Source organism: Rhea americana, unplaced genomic scaffold (genome assembly GCF_003343005.1).
Source record: "Rhea americana isolate MKP2758 unplaced genomic scaffold, rheAme1 scaffold_9, whole genome shotgun sequence".
NCBI classification, from domain to species: domain Eukaryota; kingdom Metazoa; phylum Chordata; class Aves; order Rheiformes; family Rheidae; genus Rhea; species Rhea americana.
In genome coordinates this window covers 8539417-8554792 of record NW_028187088.1, presented here as the reverse complement: position 1 = coordinate 8554792, position 15376 = coordinate 8539417, and the positions used below count along the sequence as shown (strand labels likewise).

The following is a 15376-nucleotide window of genomic DNA, read 5'->3' as shown; positions in this document are numbered from 1 at the left end:
AAAAAAAAAAAAAAAAAAAAAAAAAAAAAAAAAAAAGCAGCCGGGAACCAGAGGGTTCATAACAAGGCACTCTGTATTTACTCAACGGTCTCTTGGTTGTGCTCCACTATCCTGCCTGGCCTTTTTTTGACCTCCCTGCTGTCCATTGTCCGACTTCCATGCCCAGCAGAGCTGCATGCCTGCACATCGCCGCGCATGCGTCAGACCCTAAGCTGGCATCCTAAGTCATTGTTCCAGGCTTATTAACAGGAAACAAGACTGGCCAAAGCTGGCTTGGGGAGCTTGCAGGTATATCCGAGTACTACAACAGCCAAACGACGAGCTGAAGATTACCCTTAGAAAAACAAGGATGTCGCAACAAAATATATTTATCCTGCGCTGCTATTGTTCTTATTCTATTACATTTGTTGCTTATGAAGAGTATTTGCTTAGAAATAAAATAATTTTATGAGTGGCCATAGCATTATAAATCATATTTCAGCAAACATAAGGGCACATCTGCAAGGCTACATTAGGTTTCACATGCGGGAGTGAGTGATTTGTCATTCAATGTGTGAAACAARAACCACAAGAAAGTGCATAGTGATAACTAAGTGGATCAAGTTAAATGGCAGATTCATAATTAACTCTATCTGTTAATAACAGTATTCAGCAGCAGTCTAAGCAAGCTAAACAGACATGGACAGTTTTTTTGCCTATACTCAAAGCTCCTGTAATGGACAGACAATATCAATTACTAATACAACAGTCCCTTTCACAGCATGAGGAAAGATTCATGCGGGGTTCAAGCTAAAATCATATTTATTTCTCTTTCTCCAAGAAAAAGAAAACTGTTTGGTTACTTCTGCAGACAAAGTGTGAACAGGGAATGTGTGTCCCTTTAATAAGTATTAATATTTAACTCTGCCAAAAAAAGTCCGCACAAATCCTCCATACAAACTTGGAAAAAGTCAGTTAGACAAAAACAAAAAAACAAAAAAAAAGCTTTTTCAGCAAACACTATTGAGGAAGATCTCCATAGTTTTGTACCTTCCAGACTGCCTTTTGCAGCAAAACCTTACACTTCAGCACGGTCCACTATGGTCTTTGCTCATTGGAGCCTGTGGCTACAGCTGTCTGGCAGACCTAACTGGACACTATGTTTGTTGCCTTCAAGAGAAACTCTACAGCAGATCTTTCTTTTAGATGGATTACATCTTGGGTCACGTCAGTCTGAATTGAGCAGATGTAGAGACTTACCCAGAGATTGGGAGACCGGTACAAACAAAGGATGAATGACAATGTGTGTGTAAGCATCAGAAAGAAGCAGCAGCAGAAGGGTCAAAGAAACAGCCTGCACTGGCAGCGAAGGACAGCATCCACAGTCAGTCAAACCTAGAAACACGTCATTTCTGTCAAGCCCAGAAGATTTGTGCTCTAGCAAGACACAGTGCAGACAGCTTGAACTCAGCAGGGGAAGACACCACTCTGACAACAGCGGGATGGCAASAAGGTCACAGCACATCATATATGCCATTCCCTTTTCTGTTAATCCAAGAGGAAAATATACTGCAAAGGACCATGCTTACAGCACCTGTTGACTCTCTGAAGACATAGGCCTGTTCAAAAACTAGTTRGCTGTCACCAGTCAAAAACCAAGAGATGTGAGGAGGACACAACAGCTGCCCTTYTTATCCTCCAACCCTCTACCTTACAAACCCACTACCTGAGACTGCTCTCACTTTCCCTAAAGCAGCGATAACCCCAGACAAGTCCCTCCTTGCTGGAAGGCCTCAAACTTCAGGTATACAGGGAAGCTCCTACACCCACTCTCATTCGGTTTCATGGCTAATATCAGGGCTCATGCAGCAAGGCGTAACGATGGCAAAGGTACTGAACAGGATTTTATYCCGGGCCTGCTGAGAGTGTTAACTCACAAGCACACACTGCTGACGTTCGAGAGGACAAGAATTCAGAACAAGTACAGGCTCAGTCCCCACCCTGTTCGGCCTAACATCCTCAAAGGCCAGGGAGCTCTCTCAGGTCCAGGCGGAGAGCAGGCAAGCGAGGGCCTTCAACAGGAAAAGTTTTAACACTTGACTGCTTACAGAAGCTGTTATGATCTTAAAGTGGTCTAGACAAGACACAAGCGTACACTGGAATTTGATTTTAAGCAGCTCTGCAGAATCTAATAACTTTTCCTGTGTTACATAACACTCTGCCATTATATAACAACTAGGAATTTTTACTAATTCAAAATTAGTAAATTTCATGAAATTAGTAAAATTAATAAATTTCCTGAAAGCAGAAGGAAGCAACACATTTTTGGCCAACTTTTCAACCTCTGCTAAAACATAAGAACATTAGCACTGTTAGTTAGGAAAAGGAGGAGGAAAATTTATGAGAGCAGCTAGGCACCAGCAAGCTGGGAAATCTCCTTTCAGCAGGCTTTTCTAAGAACAGGAGAGAGTAAAGGAAAACTCCTCCCAGTGGGCAAAGTTATAAATTTTTATTCTAAACCTAATTTAGAGCTGGTTCTAGTCAGCTTAAGGAAACTTTCAAAACAAAGGAATGTAAATACAGTCAGTTAAGAGTGATTGTGCTAGTGCTACCCTCAACTGTGATGAGCGCGCTCCCCTGGTGCAACTCGTCCTCAGTTCGGCTCTATCGCCCCTCAGCTGCACCTCATTTCTCAGGCAGCTCAGACCTCTAGAGTAATCTCTGTGGGCTGCTCTGGCATCCCACACATGCACAGCTTCTTTTTGAAAAGCAGTGTTTGCAGGAAGGCACATTAGATGGAGAAACCATTAGCGAGAGCCTCATTGAATATTTCACCGCACTTCCTTTCTCCCTCTCCCTGTAGAAATGAAGCCATTCCTGCAAGCACGTGCATCATGTTAGCAAGCTGACAAATACATTTATAATGCAGCCTTGATTTCATCAGTTCAAAGGCCAAAATAAACCACTCTTCTTCAGCAGATTGAGCAGGATGGCTCATCGAGGTGACTGCCAGGAAGCACAGGACATCATTCGCCTCGCACGCATCATCAGTCAATGTTGCAGTAACTTAAACCACCGCACTGCCCAAGTCACATTCCCAGGTTCCCTATGCAGCATGTGAAGAAAGCGAGACATCCAGGAGCAGAGGTGAGCTAACACCATCGAAGACAGAGATGCCCTCTGCCTGCCAGCGCCTCCTTGCTGCAGCCAGGCTGCTAAAAGCTGCTTCCCCCAGCGCACAGTTTGCAGCAGCGATTAGTCTCCTAGACTCACCCATCTTACCCAGTTCTTTCTTCAACACAGTGTCAAAGTTTCTTCATCTGGTAATGTGGAGTTACCTCACTCCAAGAGCTTAGTAGATAAACCACTGGTCATGGACATGGGAGATCTGGACCTGWGGCCTTGCTCTGCCTGAGGGATGAGGCAGGGAGCTTCTGCCGAGGGCCGTCACCTCGCAGAGGAGAGGCTGGGGCTCTGGTCTCTGCTCCAATTAATATTTAAGTACTTCTTATTAAACATTAATTGAAATGGGGACTAGAACTAGTTCCCTATTCCCAGCTGAGCACCATAGCCTTTAGGCTACAGACCCATTCTTAGAAGCTTGCTCACTCTCCCTGACCCACAAAATACTCAGCTAYCCCCCAGTAAAGTGAAACTGCTTTAGCTGAAGGAACAAAAAGGGGCCTCACCCCAAAACAACCTGCTGCCCGACTCCGAGGGCACTTTCCGCAGAGGAGGAAGCRGGTTAGCATTCCCTCAAGGCAGACAAGAAACCTTGCCATGAGCACAGAACCAGAGGGCAGAAGGAAATCACTAGCACCCACTCCTGCTCCAGGGGGTTTGCTCAGATGAGTTCAGCTGGAGAAACACCCTCAGTGAGATCAGCTGGGCAACCAGCTCCTTGGGGCATTCCAGGGGCACCAACAGCAGTGCTCAATGTCCACTAACAAGATACCAACAGACCCCAGTCCAAGCAAGAGGTGATCCTGAGCATGCCTAGGAASAGACCACCAGATGGGTAGAAAACCTCACAAGTGAAAACTTAGGCACCTACTGACTGTTGCAACTTTCAGGAATAGACAGCAATTAAATGAATCTTTTAAGCATCACAGTCTCAGACCTAACTATATTCCACGTTAGTTAGGAAGCACTAAATACTCAAATCCTTTCATGGGTCTAACCCCAAAGCAACCAAASAAGAACCTGAAATTGAGGTGAGTACTTACTAGAGATGTGCTCACATTTAAAGTTTTTAGGTTTTATTTTGCATTGTCAAAAACAAAAGAAAATGTTAACTCTCGTGACTTTTCAAGTTGAAAAGGTACCATTTCTAAATAGAAAATAGCCCAGTGGGAATTTTTAAAAGGTATGTTTGAAATTAAAAAAAAGAAAAGAAAAGAAAAAAACAGTTGGCATTTTTGGCATGTTTGTAAGAAAAAAGTCAACTTGAAAGCCATGCCTGTAACTTTTTTTTTTCTCCCTCATTTCTGATACGTTTTCAGAATGCAGGTGCGGCCACTTAGCATAAAGCTGTTTCTGAAATGGYAACTAGCAGTTGAAGTTTTGGTGGTAGCTCTTCATCAAGCTAGTGTTCAGGCTTTGSAATCACACACATTCACCACAGAAAGAGCCCAAACCATCACTGCCACACCTTCCATGATCAGCATGAAGCACAAGATCTTTGTTCTACTTAAGTGAATAAATATTTAGCTACTGATTTCAAGGGCAGGAGGGTGGCATGATTTCATCCTCGAATTTCTTTCATCTGGTTTCAGTATGCATTTCCTCACTTATTTGCTCTGTTTTCCCTGCCCACTTTTCCCTTGCTTGCATCCCCCCYCTTTTGCCTCCCTTTCTTCTGCCCTCCAGAAGCCCAGGTGTGCAGTGTTGCTATGGCTCATTAACATTAGCATCACATAAACCTCACTTTTCATCTCTTAGCTCCTGGACTGCAAGTACCCAGATGCCGATATTTTTCTGCAAGCCCAGTAGCTGCTGCAGTGACATTTAGTTGCACAGACTATGTGTTTTAACCCTTTGCTTCCCAACATTGATAGATTATTCCTCCTCCTTTTCACTAGTCCCGTTTCATACACGCGAGAGGGTTGGGAATAAAGAGCTGATCAACACCTGCCAGCCTCTTTGGCTGCAGAAGCATTCATTTACATGCCTTGCACCGACTCCTAATCCCCRTCTCTTAACACCTACAAAACTCAAACCATACTGAAACCTTTCATCTCCGTTTTCTACAACTGCACTTGCTTCCTTTCTTCAGGCTTTTCCCCCTTTAGCTGCCACATGTTCTGAGGCAGATGCATAGGTCCAAGGCATTTAGCCTCCTTCTGAAGACRATCCCATCACAAGAACTTTCTGCTCCAACTTGCAGCCTGGTTTATTTGTGCTTCTATAAGCAACACCCTTAACAGGTTATCCATTTTTGAGAACAGTGATTTCATCTTCTTATCCTTCTATAAATTGTGGTTACGGTTACCATATAGAAAGATCTTTCAACAGCACAATCACTGGAGAATTAGAAAACAAAAAAAAACCACTATATATTTTTAAATACATATTACATTTTACATTTATAATAAAGGCAGGCAGTTAATAACCAGTTATAAAAGGTCAAATGAACTGATAAGCATACTGATCTCTTCAGACACAGAGGCCAGCTACCATAAACTCTATGATTTTTGAAATATATGAATCTCACCTCTGACTACTAAAAATGATGCCTCTGGCCTCATTCATGAAATAAGTACAATTTCTGGTTCATATTAAAGCAATTTTAAAAACCTCCTAATAATTCTCAATGTCCCATGGCAGGCATCTTGATGGGAGGCCAGAATGAGAGAGATTACCCACTTTCCAAAACRTGTACATTATTTAGTTAGATGATAATTAATAATACGCCAAAGCTTTAGAGGTTCTTATTGCATCATAAATAACAGTGCTTGTGTTTCAGTCATTTTAACACGAACCTAGAAAACCATTCACTTCCAGAGACTCCTGGTCCATTCTTTACCATCACAACGCTCAAGTACTTCAAAAACATGTATTTTCCTGGTGGCAAGCATTGAAATCGGTTTGTTTGTTTTCCGAAATTGAGATGCATAATCTCCAGAGACCTAGTCTGATACATCCTCTTTCATAACAAGAGGGATCCAGGTCAAACTGCTCTGCAGACACCAGCTGTGAAAATATGGCACATGCTTGAAAAAAAGCACGAACTTTTAAACTCCAGGGCTACTGAATTCCCAGCATTCATAAAAGCCATCAGTATACATCCCAGAGTATTCTGATGGTTCATAAAATGCTCACATGTATTCATATGACTATGGATTTCTGTGCAAATTCAGAAAGCAGAACCCATTCAGAAGAGAACTGCCAGGGCAGATTGGAGAATGGAGCCACACTGACTGTGTAATTTACGGATGTGGTACCTATAACAGGAGCAATATTTTGAAAATCTCACGATCTACCATCAGTATCATAGAGCACCGGCTGAGTGCACAACTAAAATACCATCAGTTTCTGTTATCTGTGCAAAAATGCTATCTCCAGAAACACAGCATAATGTTTAACCTTTTTTTACATCAAGTATGAAGGTGAAAGGAGTTTCAGGTTTAGTTAGKTTTTTTTTGTAAGGTTGTTCAAAAAACAACTATAAAGCATCCTTTGTTGGGGGGCAGAGACACACAGGGTTTAATCAAGTAACTTAAATCCAGAATCTGTTAAAGAGATAAATTAATTTCCCATTGCAGCAATTCACCTGTGGCAGCTTCTAATGACTGCCTTCATCCCAAAATGTGCTAGACATTTTGTAAGCAATCGAAGAAAAAACTCAACATCTCCCAAAACACTTTAGTAGTTTTCAAGATTTGGAGTAAGCTAAACCTGCCTTTTCCTATTAGCAGGAGACAGAATGAAGCAAAGTTCATATACACTTACAGTAGAAGAGCACCTTATTTCTGCAGGCACTCAGATACTACTGTCTTGGGATTTACATGGTTGGACCAATACTGTGCTGGGTACAAGGATGAGACTTCATTGAGCATAAGGTGAAATGCCTGTATAATTGAGTGTGACAAGATCCCTATGAACCTGGGGTGGAWGTCAATCATCCTATGTCTATTATTATTTTCAAATGATTAATCATAATAGTGTCTGGTATCACTCAGTAATGAACTGAATGCACCAATCCTATTTATATTTAAATACATCAATCACAGTTATACAAAATATAAAGCTCAACATACTGAAGGACTTTACGCTCTGGTTCTAACATCATCTTATCAATACAGAACACTATCAGCCTGCTTTTTATTCAGGCAAATTCTTTTCTCATACTTTAATTAACCACTGGGGCTTGTTTCTGTTTAGCATTAGAACAGGAAATAACTGCAKCTGGCCTCACACTAAGGGCTACTATTATCTCCAAAGAAGTGAAGACAATCAATACATGAGGGAGGATGGGTACTGAAACTGCCTTCTGAATAACTTACAGATCAATAATCATGACAGAAAACGGAAGGGAGATTTGCATTTGAAGGAATCCCAAGGAGACCCCTGAGGAAAGCATTAGGTACAAAGATGAATGTGTATCCTCTAACTTAGTTCCTCTTCTGTGACTGAACTCTAGGTCACAGCGTTACTGCTCGCCTGCAAGCTTTAACTAAATGGTTAGGCAGGTGTTTCAGCAGCTTATCGACTGCATAGCAGAGAGTAAGAGAAGCTTTTAGGATATGATTTTAGGATAAGTGGATATAAATCTGTTTTTATTTCTGTTACCCCTATTTATAACCACATAGTTTATATCTGGATTGTGTAAATAACCTATATTTATTTCTTATTTAAATCTGATTTGCATTAAGGACAAGTTCAGTGTAACCACTACACAAGAATGTCCCATCCTCTTGTGTATGACAGTCATTAAACCCAGAGTTTAATGTCYATGGAGTCTGGTAACCCAAGACATCTCTCAGGTGTTTCTGTAGCTTAAGAGGATGCCRTTCCACTCAACTGTAGGAAAAATGGTAACATCTGGTAATTTTTTAAGTTCACGTGAAAAAAAGCGTCTTCCAAGCTCATCTAGGAAGGCTCTTTGCCATTAGCTGGATAGTGGGGAGAGTCCCTACATCTGGGCATGCCTAGATTAAGCAGGGATGATGTGAAGTTACTTGTCTGCTTAGGAAACTGAATCTGTAGAGTMTGCAATAGAAACATTAAGATTAGTATAAATAAAGTATGAATGGAAATACGTGTATATATAAGCATTAGAAGAAACATAAGAAGAAGGATAAAAGAACAGTGTGCACTGATGGCACCTCGATGAACAGGCCATCAAGATCATAGTACACTGATGAACAACTTCTCAGACACCCAGATTGGAAAAAACAACCTACACCGAGGGAAAGAGACTAAAGAACAAAGATTAAATCAGAAGTGTCACATAATGACTCACGGAATTGGGACAAGATGAAGAGRCAAAAGATCTCAATACACATTAGCTCTTAAAAGGTACCAAAGCCACCTCCAAAATGAACACGTGGTCACCAGTCTAAGAGGAACCCCRGACATGTGACGAGGACTGGATATTCAGCATCCCTTATTCTCCAGGTCATCACAATTAATGCTAGCCAGATTGGCTGGACACACACAAACACATCCTAGTGTTTATATAAGAATGTGACCTGGAGCCAATCTGCTAGTAGAGCCGAATGAAACAAAATCATCTTCCTTTCTTGTATGGTCTCCCACTGAGCACTGCTACGTAAGTTGTACGATTAAACCATCAATAATGAAAGAATAAGTCAATAAAAATAGAGCAGTTTTCCTCCACTAAGTGGTATATGGAAACAGTAATAAGTAAAGGAACTTTGGTCTACACTTCCAAATTTCAGGGAAAAACAACAAATCATTAAACCTTACTAATTGTTTCATTGAAAATAATCAATGGCTGTCAGCCACATTTAGCTTACTCACTATTGCCCCTTTTCTAAACATGAGCATGCCTTTGAATTTTACTCCAGAGTGGGAGAAAAYGGGTAAAAGCTTTAGGTAACCCTAGCAATCCAAAATATCTGAGAAATGATGTGAAAGGTGAGAAGAAAAAGCTGCACGAATGAGAAGAATGCAAAAAAGATATTTCTGTAAAACGCACCTGCCTGTAGGAACTGTACAATAAAATGCAAAAATCTACAGTACTTTAAAAATTATAACTTCTCAAAGTGGGATTTATAATATTTGAAGACTGTTTTGGTTTTGGGTTGGAGGTTTTTTTGTTTTTGTTTTTTTTCCTTGCTAAATCCCAAACCTGTCAGGCCATAAAGTCTCTAGGATGATCACTGACTAGCAGGTATGTGCTTTTACATCCTGTAGTATTTCAGGACTCAATGCCATACCATCCATCATATTMCAAGAAAATTCATCCCATTGCTCCATCCACAAACCCAATTACCTCTTTCAAATCCTGGACGATAGCAGTGAGTCTCTCATTCTCTGCTTGCACGTTGGTGACCACTGCCCTGCTCTGTTTCAGCTCATTCTGCATCTCCAGAATCTTCCCGAGGTAATAAGCTTCCTTTGATGCAGACTCCTGGAGGAGAGTCTCTTCACGTGTTTCACCATCTTCAGCCACTTTGCGATGAATTGAGAAGGACTGTCCAAATGCCTGAAACAGAAAAACAATGCACAGTATGAAACCACTAAAGCCCTAAAAAAAAAAAAAAAAAACAGTAATGAGCACTTGCATAGCTAGAGGGAATGGACTAGATCTGAGTCTCAAACTCTGACCTAATAAACACTGTCTTAGCAGCTTCCTACCAGAGGAAGGTCACCATCTCATTTAGCTGAAAGGAAGCATCTTGAAGCTGTTCTCATTTGCAGCACTGAAATATGGCCCATATCCAGGCAGCCTCCACTGAGATCAAGATGGTGCATTGCTAACTAGCCATTAATTAGTGCCTATGGTTAACTCTCCTGAATGAGGCAAACTGATATTCATCAATTCCTTTATTCTCTAGCTCCACAAACTGTGCTTCTTTTTTAATTTTTTTAAGCATAAATAGCTGGCAAATCTCTCTAAATTGCTTTCCATTTTCAATGTTCTTTTATGCTAGGAGCTGACCTCACGGTAAGGGGAGACAGTGCAAAAAAGCTTCCCATAACTTGAAAGAAAGATAAATGAGCCAAATACCAAGCAGTGGCCATCTACATTAGTGGTAGGCTAAATACTGAGTTTGACAGTTCCTTTCTTTCATTCCTTTCATTTGTACTGCTTCTGCTTTTGTTCCTTTTTCCATGGGGTGTTCAGGAAGTTTATGAATAAAATAAGTAATTTTCAGTGATTGTCTTACTCTTCTTGAAACTGGCTTAGAGTGATCAGCTTAATAAGGTAGTATTTCTAGYGACAATGTCTGAAGGGATGTTATTCTGGACTCTCAGAAGCAACTTGGAAGAAAACAAAGTACAAGCCATGACAGTAGAAATGATGCAGATATCATTTAGCTATCAAAGACAAAAGAAAAAAAAAACAATAGGAACATAAAAGCAAAATCTTTCTGTTTTATCTGTATTAGCTTTAAAAATAGATATCTGGTCACAAATCATATAGCCTAACTCAGGAGAAGGCCTAAAGAAGTAAGCAAATATTACACAGATCCACTATAGGAAAAAAATCTCTCRTATCTTAACTCAGAGAATATACGTGCAGTGAAAGACGCTGGTTTTATTTTTCTGATTTAGGAGACAGATGTAAGCTATGGTAGTATCTATTCTTTCAGTGGGGAACTACTTTCTACCCAGACCTACCWAGTCACACAGCACAGAATATATTTGTTCCCACTGGCACCTCTGGTCTCCTTTGCCTTCCCATCAAGAACAACCACTTGCCAAATGAAATTCTTTGTTTTACTGTTGGTATTTATAGCCTTTCAGAACACATTCAAAGTTTTAYTGGCACCAGAACTGAAACAATCCCTTAAAAACTTCAAAGCAAAACCCTGTTCAGAACTTTGCAGCTTTTAAGTCTACTCTACGTGGAGAATTCTGTGAACTCAGCATTAAAGGATTCTAAAAATATTCAATAATGTATTAACCCAGCTGTCTTCTTGAAAGACTGCAAATTACTGAAAGAGCAAGCATCAGCAACTTGCTGGATAGGATTTTCCAAATAACAAGAAATTCAATTTAATGAAACTGTTATCCACTAATTCGGTCACTATACCTGTGAATCTAGAAGACTGTTTCAGGAACACTGCTAATAAATCATATCTCACAATACATACTTATATTAAATGGCTCACTGTGCCTAATTTGAGACCTAAGCAAAACGTACTAGTCTATTAAAAGACACTAAGATAAATGTAAAGTGTCACATACCCAGAGGAAAATCAAAACACACAACAGCACAGCAGGTAGGATTGAAAAGGCTAGAGAATCTCATCACTCATGAAGAAATGGGACCCAGAGCCCTTCTGTCAGAAGACTGGATAGTTAAAACCCCATAGATAAATACAAGCACATAGCRATAATGGCCTTCCACGTACATACTATGTCTTCCTGCAATGATTTCTCTTTGCTTTGGACCATGCTCCCTTCTGATTTGCAAAAATAAATAAATAAATAATAAAAAAATCCTATGTTGTATTTATTAAACTGCTCTGGGAACCAACAGAATTTAAGACAAGAAAAGATTTATCCAAACAACTCTATAATTATTATTTATGCATCAAATCTAATACATTTCTTTGTTTAGCAAGGTCTATAATAGCACGGAGGATGTTTTCCAGAATGATTGTAACAGCTAGCATATGGAGGAAACATCATTAATTAACCAAACATTTTTCTCCATAATCTCAGGAACAAATATGTATTTCTAAAAGGAGAGTAGGACTACTGACTGTCAAAAATATCTGAACTTTTTAGAGCATTAGTGAAGTCAGAATTCTAGTTGCACCATACCAGAACTATCCATATCGTCTTTTACCTAAGGTAAATCTTTTAATTATGCCAGCTATTTTGCAAAATATTTTAAAGAATCATAGAATCACAGAATCAGTCAGGTTGGAAGGGACCTCTGGAGATCATCTAGTCCAACCTCCCTGCTCAAGCTGGGTCACCTACAGCACGTTAGACAGGGTTGCATCCAGGTGGGCCTTGACTATCTCCAGAGAAGGAGACTCCAYAACCTCTCTGGGCAACCTGGTCCAGGGCTCTGTCACTCTCACAGTGTGAAACACAGAAATCCCCTCTCATGTTCAGGCGGAACTTCCTGTGCTTCAATTTCTGCCYATTGCCTCTTGTCCTGTCACATGGGACAACTGAAAAGAGTTTGGCCCCGTCCCCTTGACACTCTCCCTTCAGGTACTTATACACAAAGCAATTACGAACTGTGTTGATTCTGTTTTGGATTTCTGTGTTAACCTGCAAAGTCATAATATACTTCCCATGCTATATACTTGCTCTTATACAATATAACCTCACCCCATTGTCTAAATCCTCATCTCCGACAGACATGGGCACTATATAGAAGGAAAAGGGCAAGTGCAAATATAATGTACATACAATGCCTAAAAGTATTGTCAAACTGCCAAGTTTTTAAATATAAAATTTTTACATTACAAAGTTTGACAGAAAATTACTGTGTACTTTCTTAACATTTCCTTATACTACAGAAAATACATGAAAATCATTTAGGATTTTTTTTTCCTATGAAATCAAATTTGAATACTACTGTTTATTATACCATTTTAATTGTTTCTTAAACTCCTATCAATATGTCAAGGGCCTGAGGAAGGAAAGAAAGGAAGCATAATTCTCTTCCCATATAAATGGAAATTATGCAAATCCATGCATCATGGGGAAGAACACAAGGCATGTCTTTTAATTAAAATGCAAGTAAAAAATCCAGCCTCTGCTTTTAATGGTGTCTTTGGAATGCCAGAGAGTTAAAACTTTCCAGACATACCCATTTATGGACTTCCACAGAATTACTCACTTTTGTATTAAACTATACAACAATATTTTTAAGCTTGTAGCCAGATATTTGTTCTACTTTAAGTTTATATTTTAGTAATTTGCTTAGTATGTTTACCAATTTACAAAACCTCATAACCTTGCAATGATATAGATACGCCCAGATATTTCAAAAAAATAACTGCTCACACCTAGTTCACTGAAGTCATCCCCACAGCGGGACAACCCAGGCACTTTAAAATCTGTTCAGACCAACAAACCTYGCAACCAGCACAACTGTCTTCCAGCAACCACCCGTTTCCAGCCGGGATGCGACAACSTGTCTCACACCAGCACTTCACACGGACACTTTTGCTTGGCCAACAACACAAGCAGGCTGCAGCCTCAAATGGCCAAAGTCCATTCTCTGCAGTCTCCACAACTGCCTCATGAATTCGTCAGCCAGGAAAGAGCCAAAACGTGACCAGGAGCTAGGAAGATCGTACCGGTGAGGGCCAGCAATGGATAAGATCTGAACTGGGGGGCATGTGGCACCAACAGAGACATTTGCCTAAATGCAAATGGCACCTGCATCAGGTATGGAAGAAGACAAAGCASATGAACCTCTTTCAAAATGTGATAAGGTTGCGATCTGAAGAAAAGTTTATTTGGATATAAGTCAAGCGTGTGATACAAACTGGCCTACTAAACATATCCGAGGCAATTCTATATGGAAATACAACATCATGTTATGGAAATCTGATTGAGGAAATAGCTTTACTTTGATAGCATATGATGCTGCAGGCAAGGCTGAAGTACCATGCAAATGCACATCAGCTTTACCCTGCCCTCAYCATTGAAGAAATTGTCAATATTTTTGTCAGCTATTTACAGTGAGGGGATATCTTTACAGCCAGGTTGGCTTCTGGTGAGATGCTGTTCCTGCCTGTAAGTGTCATGTCACCTGCATCGGTACCACAGCTGTCTGTACGGGTTTCTTCYTAAACCAAATTCCAGGTGTTGTCAGGGTGGCAAGAGTGGGGCCACACTCTTTCATGCTCTTCCATCTTTTCAACTGGATTGGGACAAGTGCATTAAGGTATAATCATATAGCTCTCTGAGCTAACGCTGAAGTAGCTACCTGCAGAAGCAAAGCACTTGGTTGTAACCACAGGAATAGTGCCCACACTAACTGGTTTGTATTGTTTCTGTGATAGTATTTCTGACTGGTGCTGTTCTGTGCCTTGGAGAAGCACTACTTAATTACCTTAGCTATCTTCAGTATGATGCTGCCTTGCTTGGTGTAGATATATACTGTCACTCGTGATTACTCATGGAAACCCCATAGAATTCACTATTGGTCCCATGGTGGCTTTTAGTTTCAACAGTCACATTGCAGAGTATTTTTGACAAGTGCATCATCTTCCAAATTCAAATCAAGACTCATACAGAGCTGAGGAGATGAATATATAAAACCCTGTATGACTTCTATCCTCTCGAGAACATTCCTGCCAGTGCAGGCAAAACAGCTGAAATCAGCTACGAACACAGAGATGTATCTTAACATTTTGACAAGAACTATCCTAACAGAGACCAGTCTGAAYTTCACATTATGATACTTCAAGACTTTGCTTTAAAGATGCTGTTGACTGAAGTATGAGTTTTTTTTTCTAGCTGATCATAAAAGCTAAGCTACATGATGCCAATAAGCAATATATACATGTATATTGAGAATTGCATACCAGTATGATGACTCTTTATGGATGTCTTAAAATTTAAACTTTGAAAACTACCTTATAACAGGCCTTAAACAGTGATCAGTGTTAGCTTGAGTGCATCACAAATGATATCAAYGGTGGCATGTACAGGAAAACGGGTCAATTTGATCACAGAAAGGGGCATTAAGTTTCAGGAAAAGGCCCTTAATCACTGAACTCAGAATAACCCTACATGGAAATATTAACCTCAGAATAAAACTGKCATGAAAGAAATAATGAATAAAATCAACACAGATTTTTGAAAGAGCAGTTGAAAAATATGACTGATCCAAACAAATAATACATATATGAATATTTATATGTGAAATATAAACAGCAATGAAAAGCTAGTGTGCAGTGAGTGACATGAATAATCGCCATAAAGTTATATTTAGCACTTGAAAAAAAAGCAAGAGAAGAGAAGCTAAAAGTCTAATCTGGTTCTAGAAAGCAGCACACATGCAAAAGATCAAAAACAGAAACAGGTAATTCAGGATGCTATTTCTGAGCTTCAGTTTTATTTTTCCTAGCCACCTGCTGGGGCAGGAATTCTTAAGTATTTGCATAGAAAGTACTCTTCTAGACTGATGATTAATAAGCAATAAAACATGACTTGACTGCTACCCAGATGAGCAGGCAAACAATCAGCTTACCTTTATGACACTTAATGTAGTTTCCCTGAT

The 15376-nt window shown here is 40.0% G+C and overlaps 1 protein-coding gene across 9 annotated transcripts in view; it reads right to left on the bottom strand.

The window, feature by feature from the left end:
- Positions 1 to 15376, bottom strand: part of BICD1 (BICD cargo adaptor 1) — a 183514-nt gene that overhangs the window by 77687 nt on the left and 90451 nt on the right. For all 9 annotated transcript variants that reach the window (XM_085323991.1, XM_085323995.1, XM_085323992.1 and 6 more), the window contains exon 2: positions 9440 to 9652. In XM_085323991.1, the coding sequence (XP_085180117.1) occupies positions 9440 to 9652 (213 nt within the window). The remainder of the gene's footprint in view (positions 1 to 9439; positions 9653 to 15376) is intronic.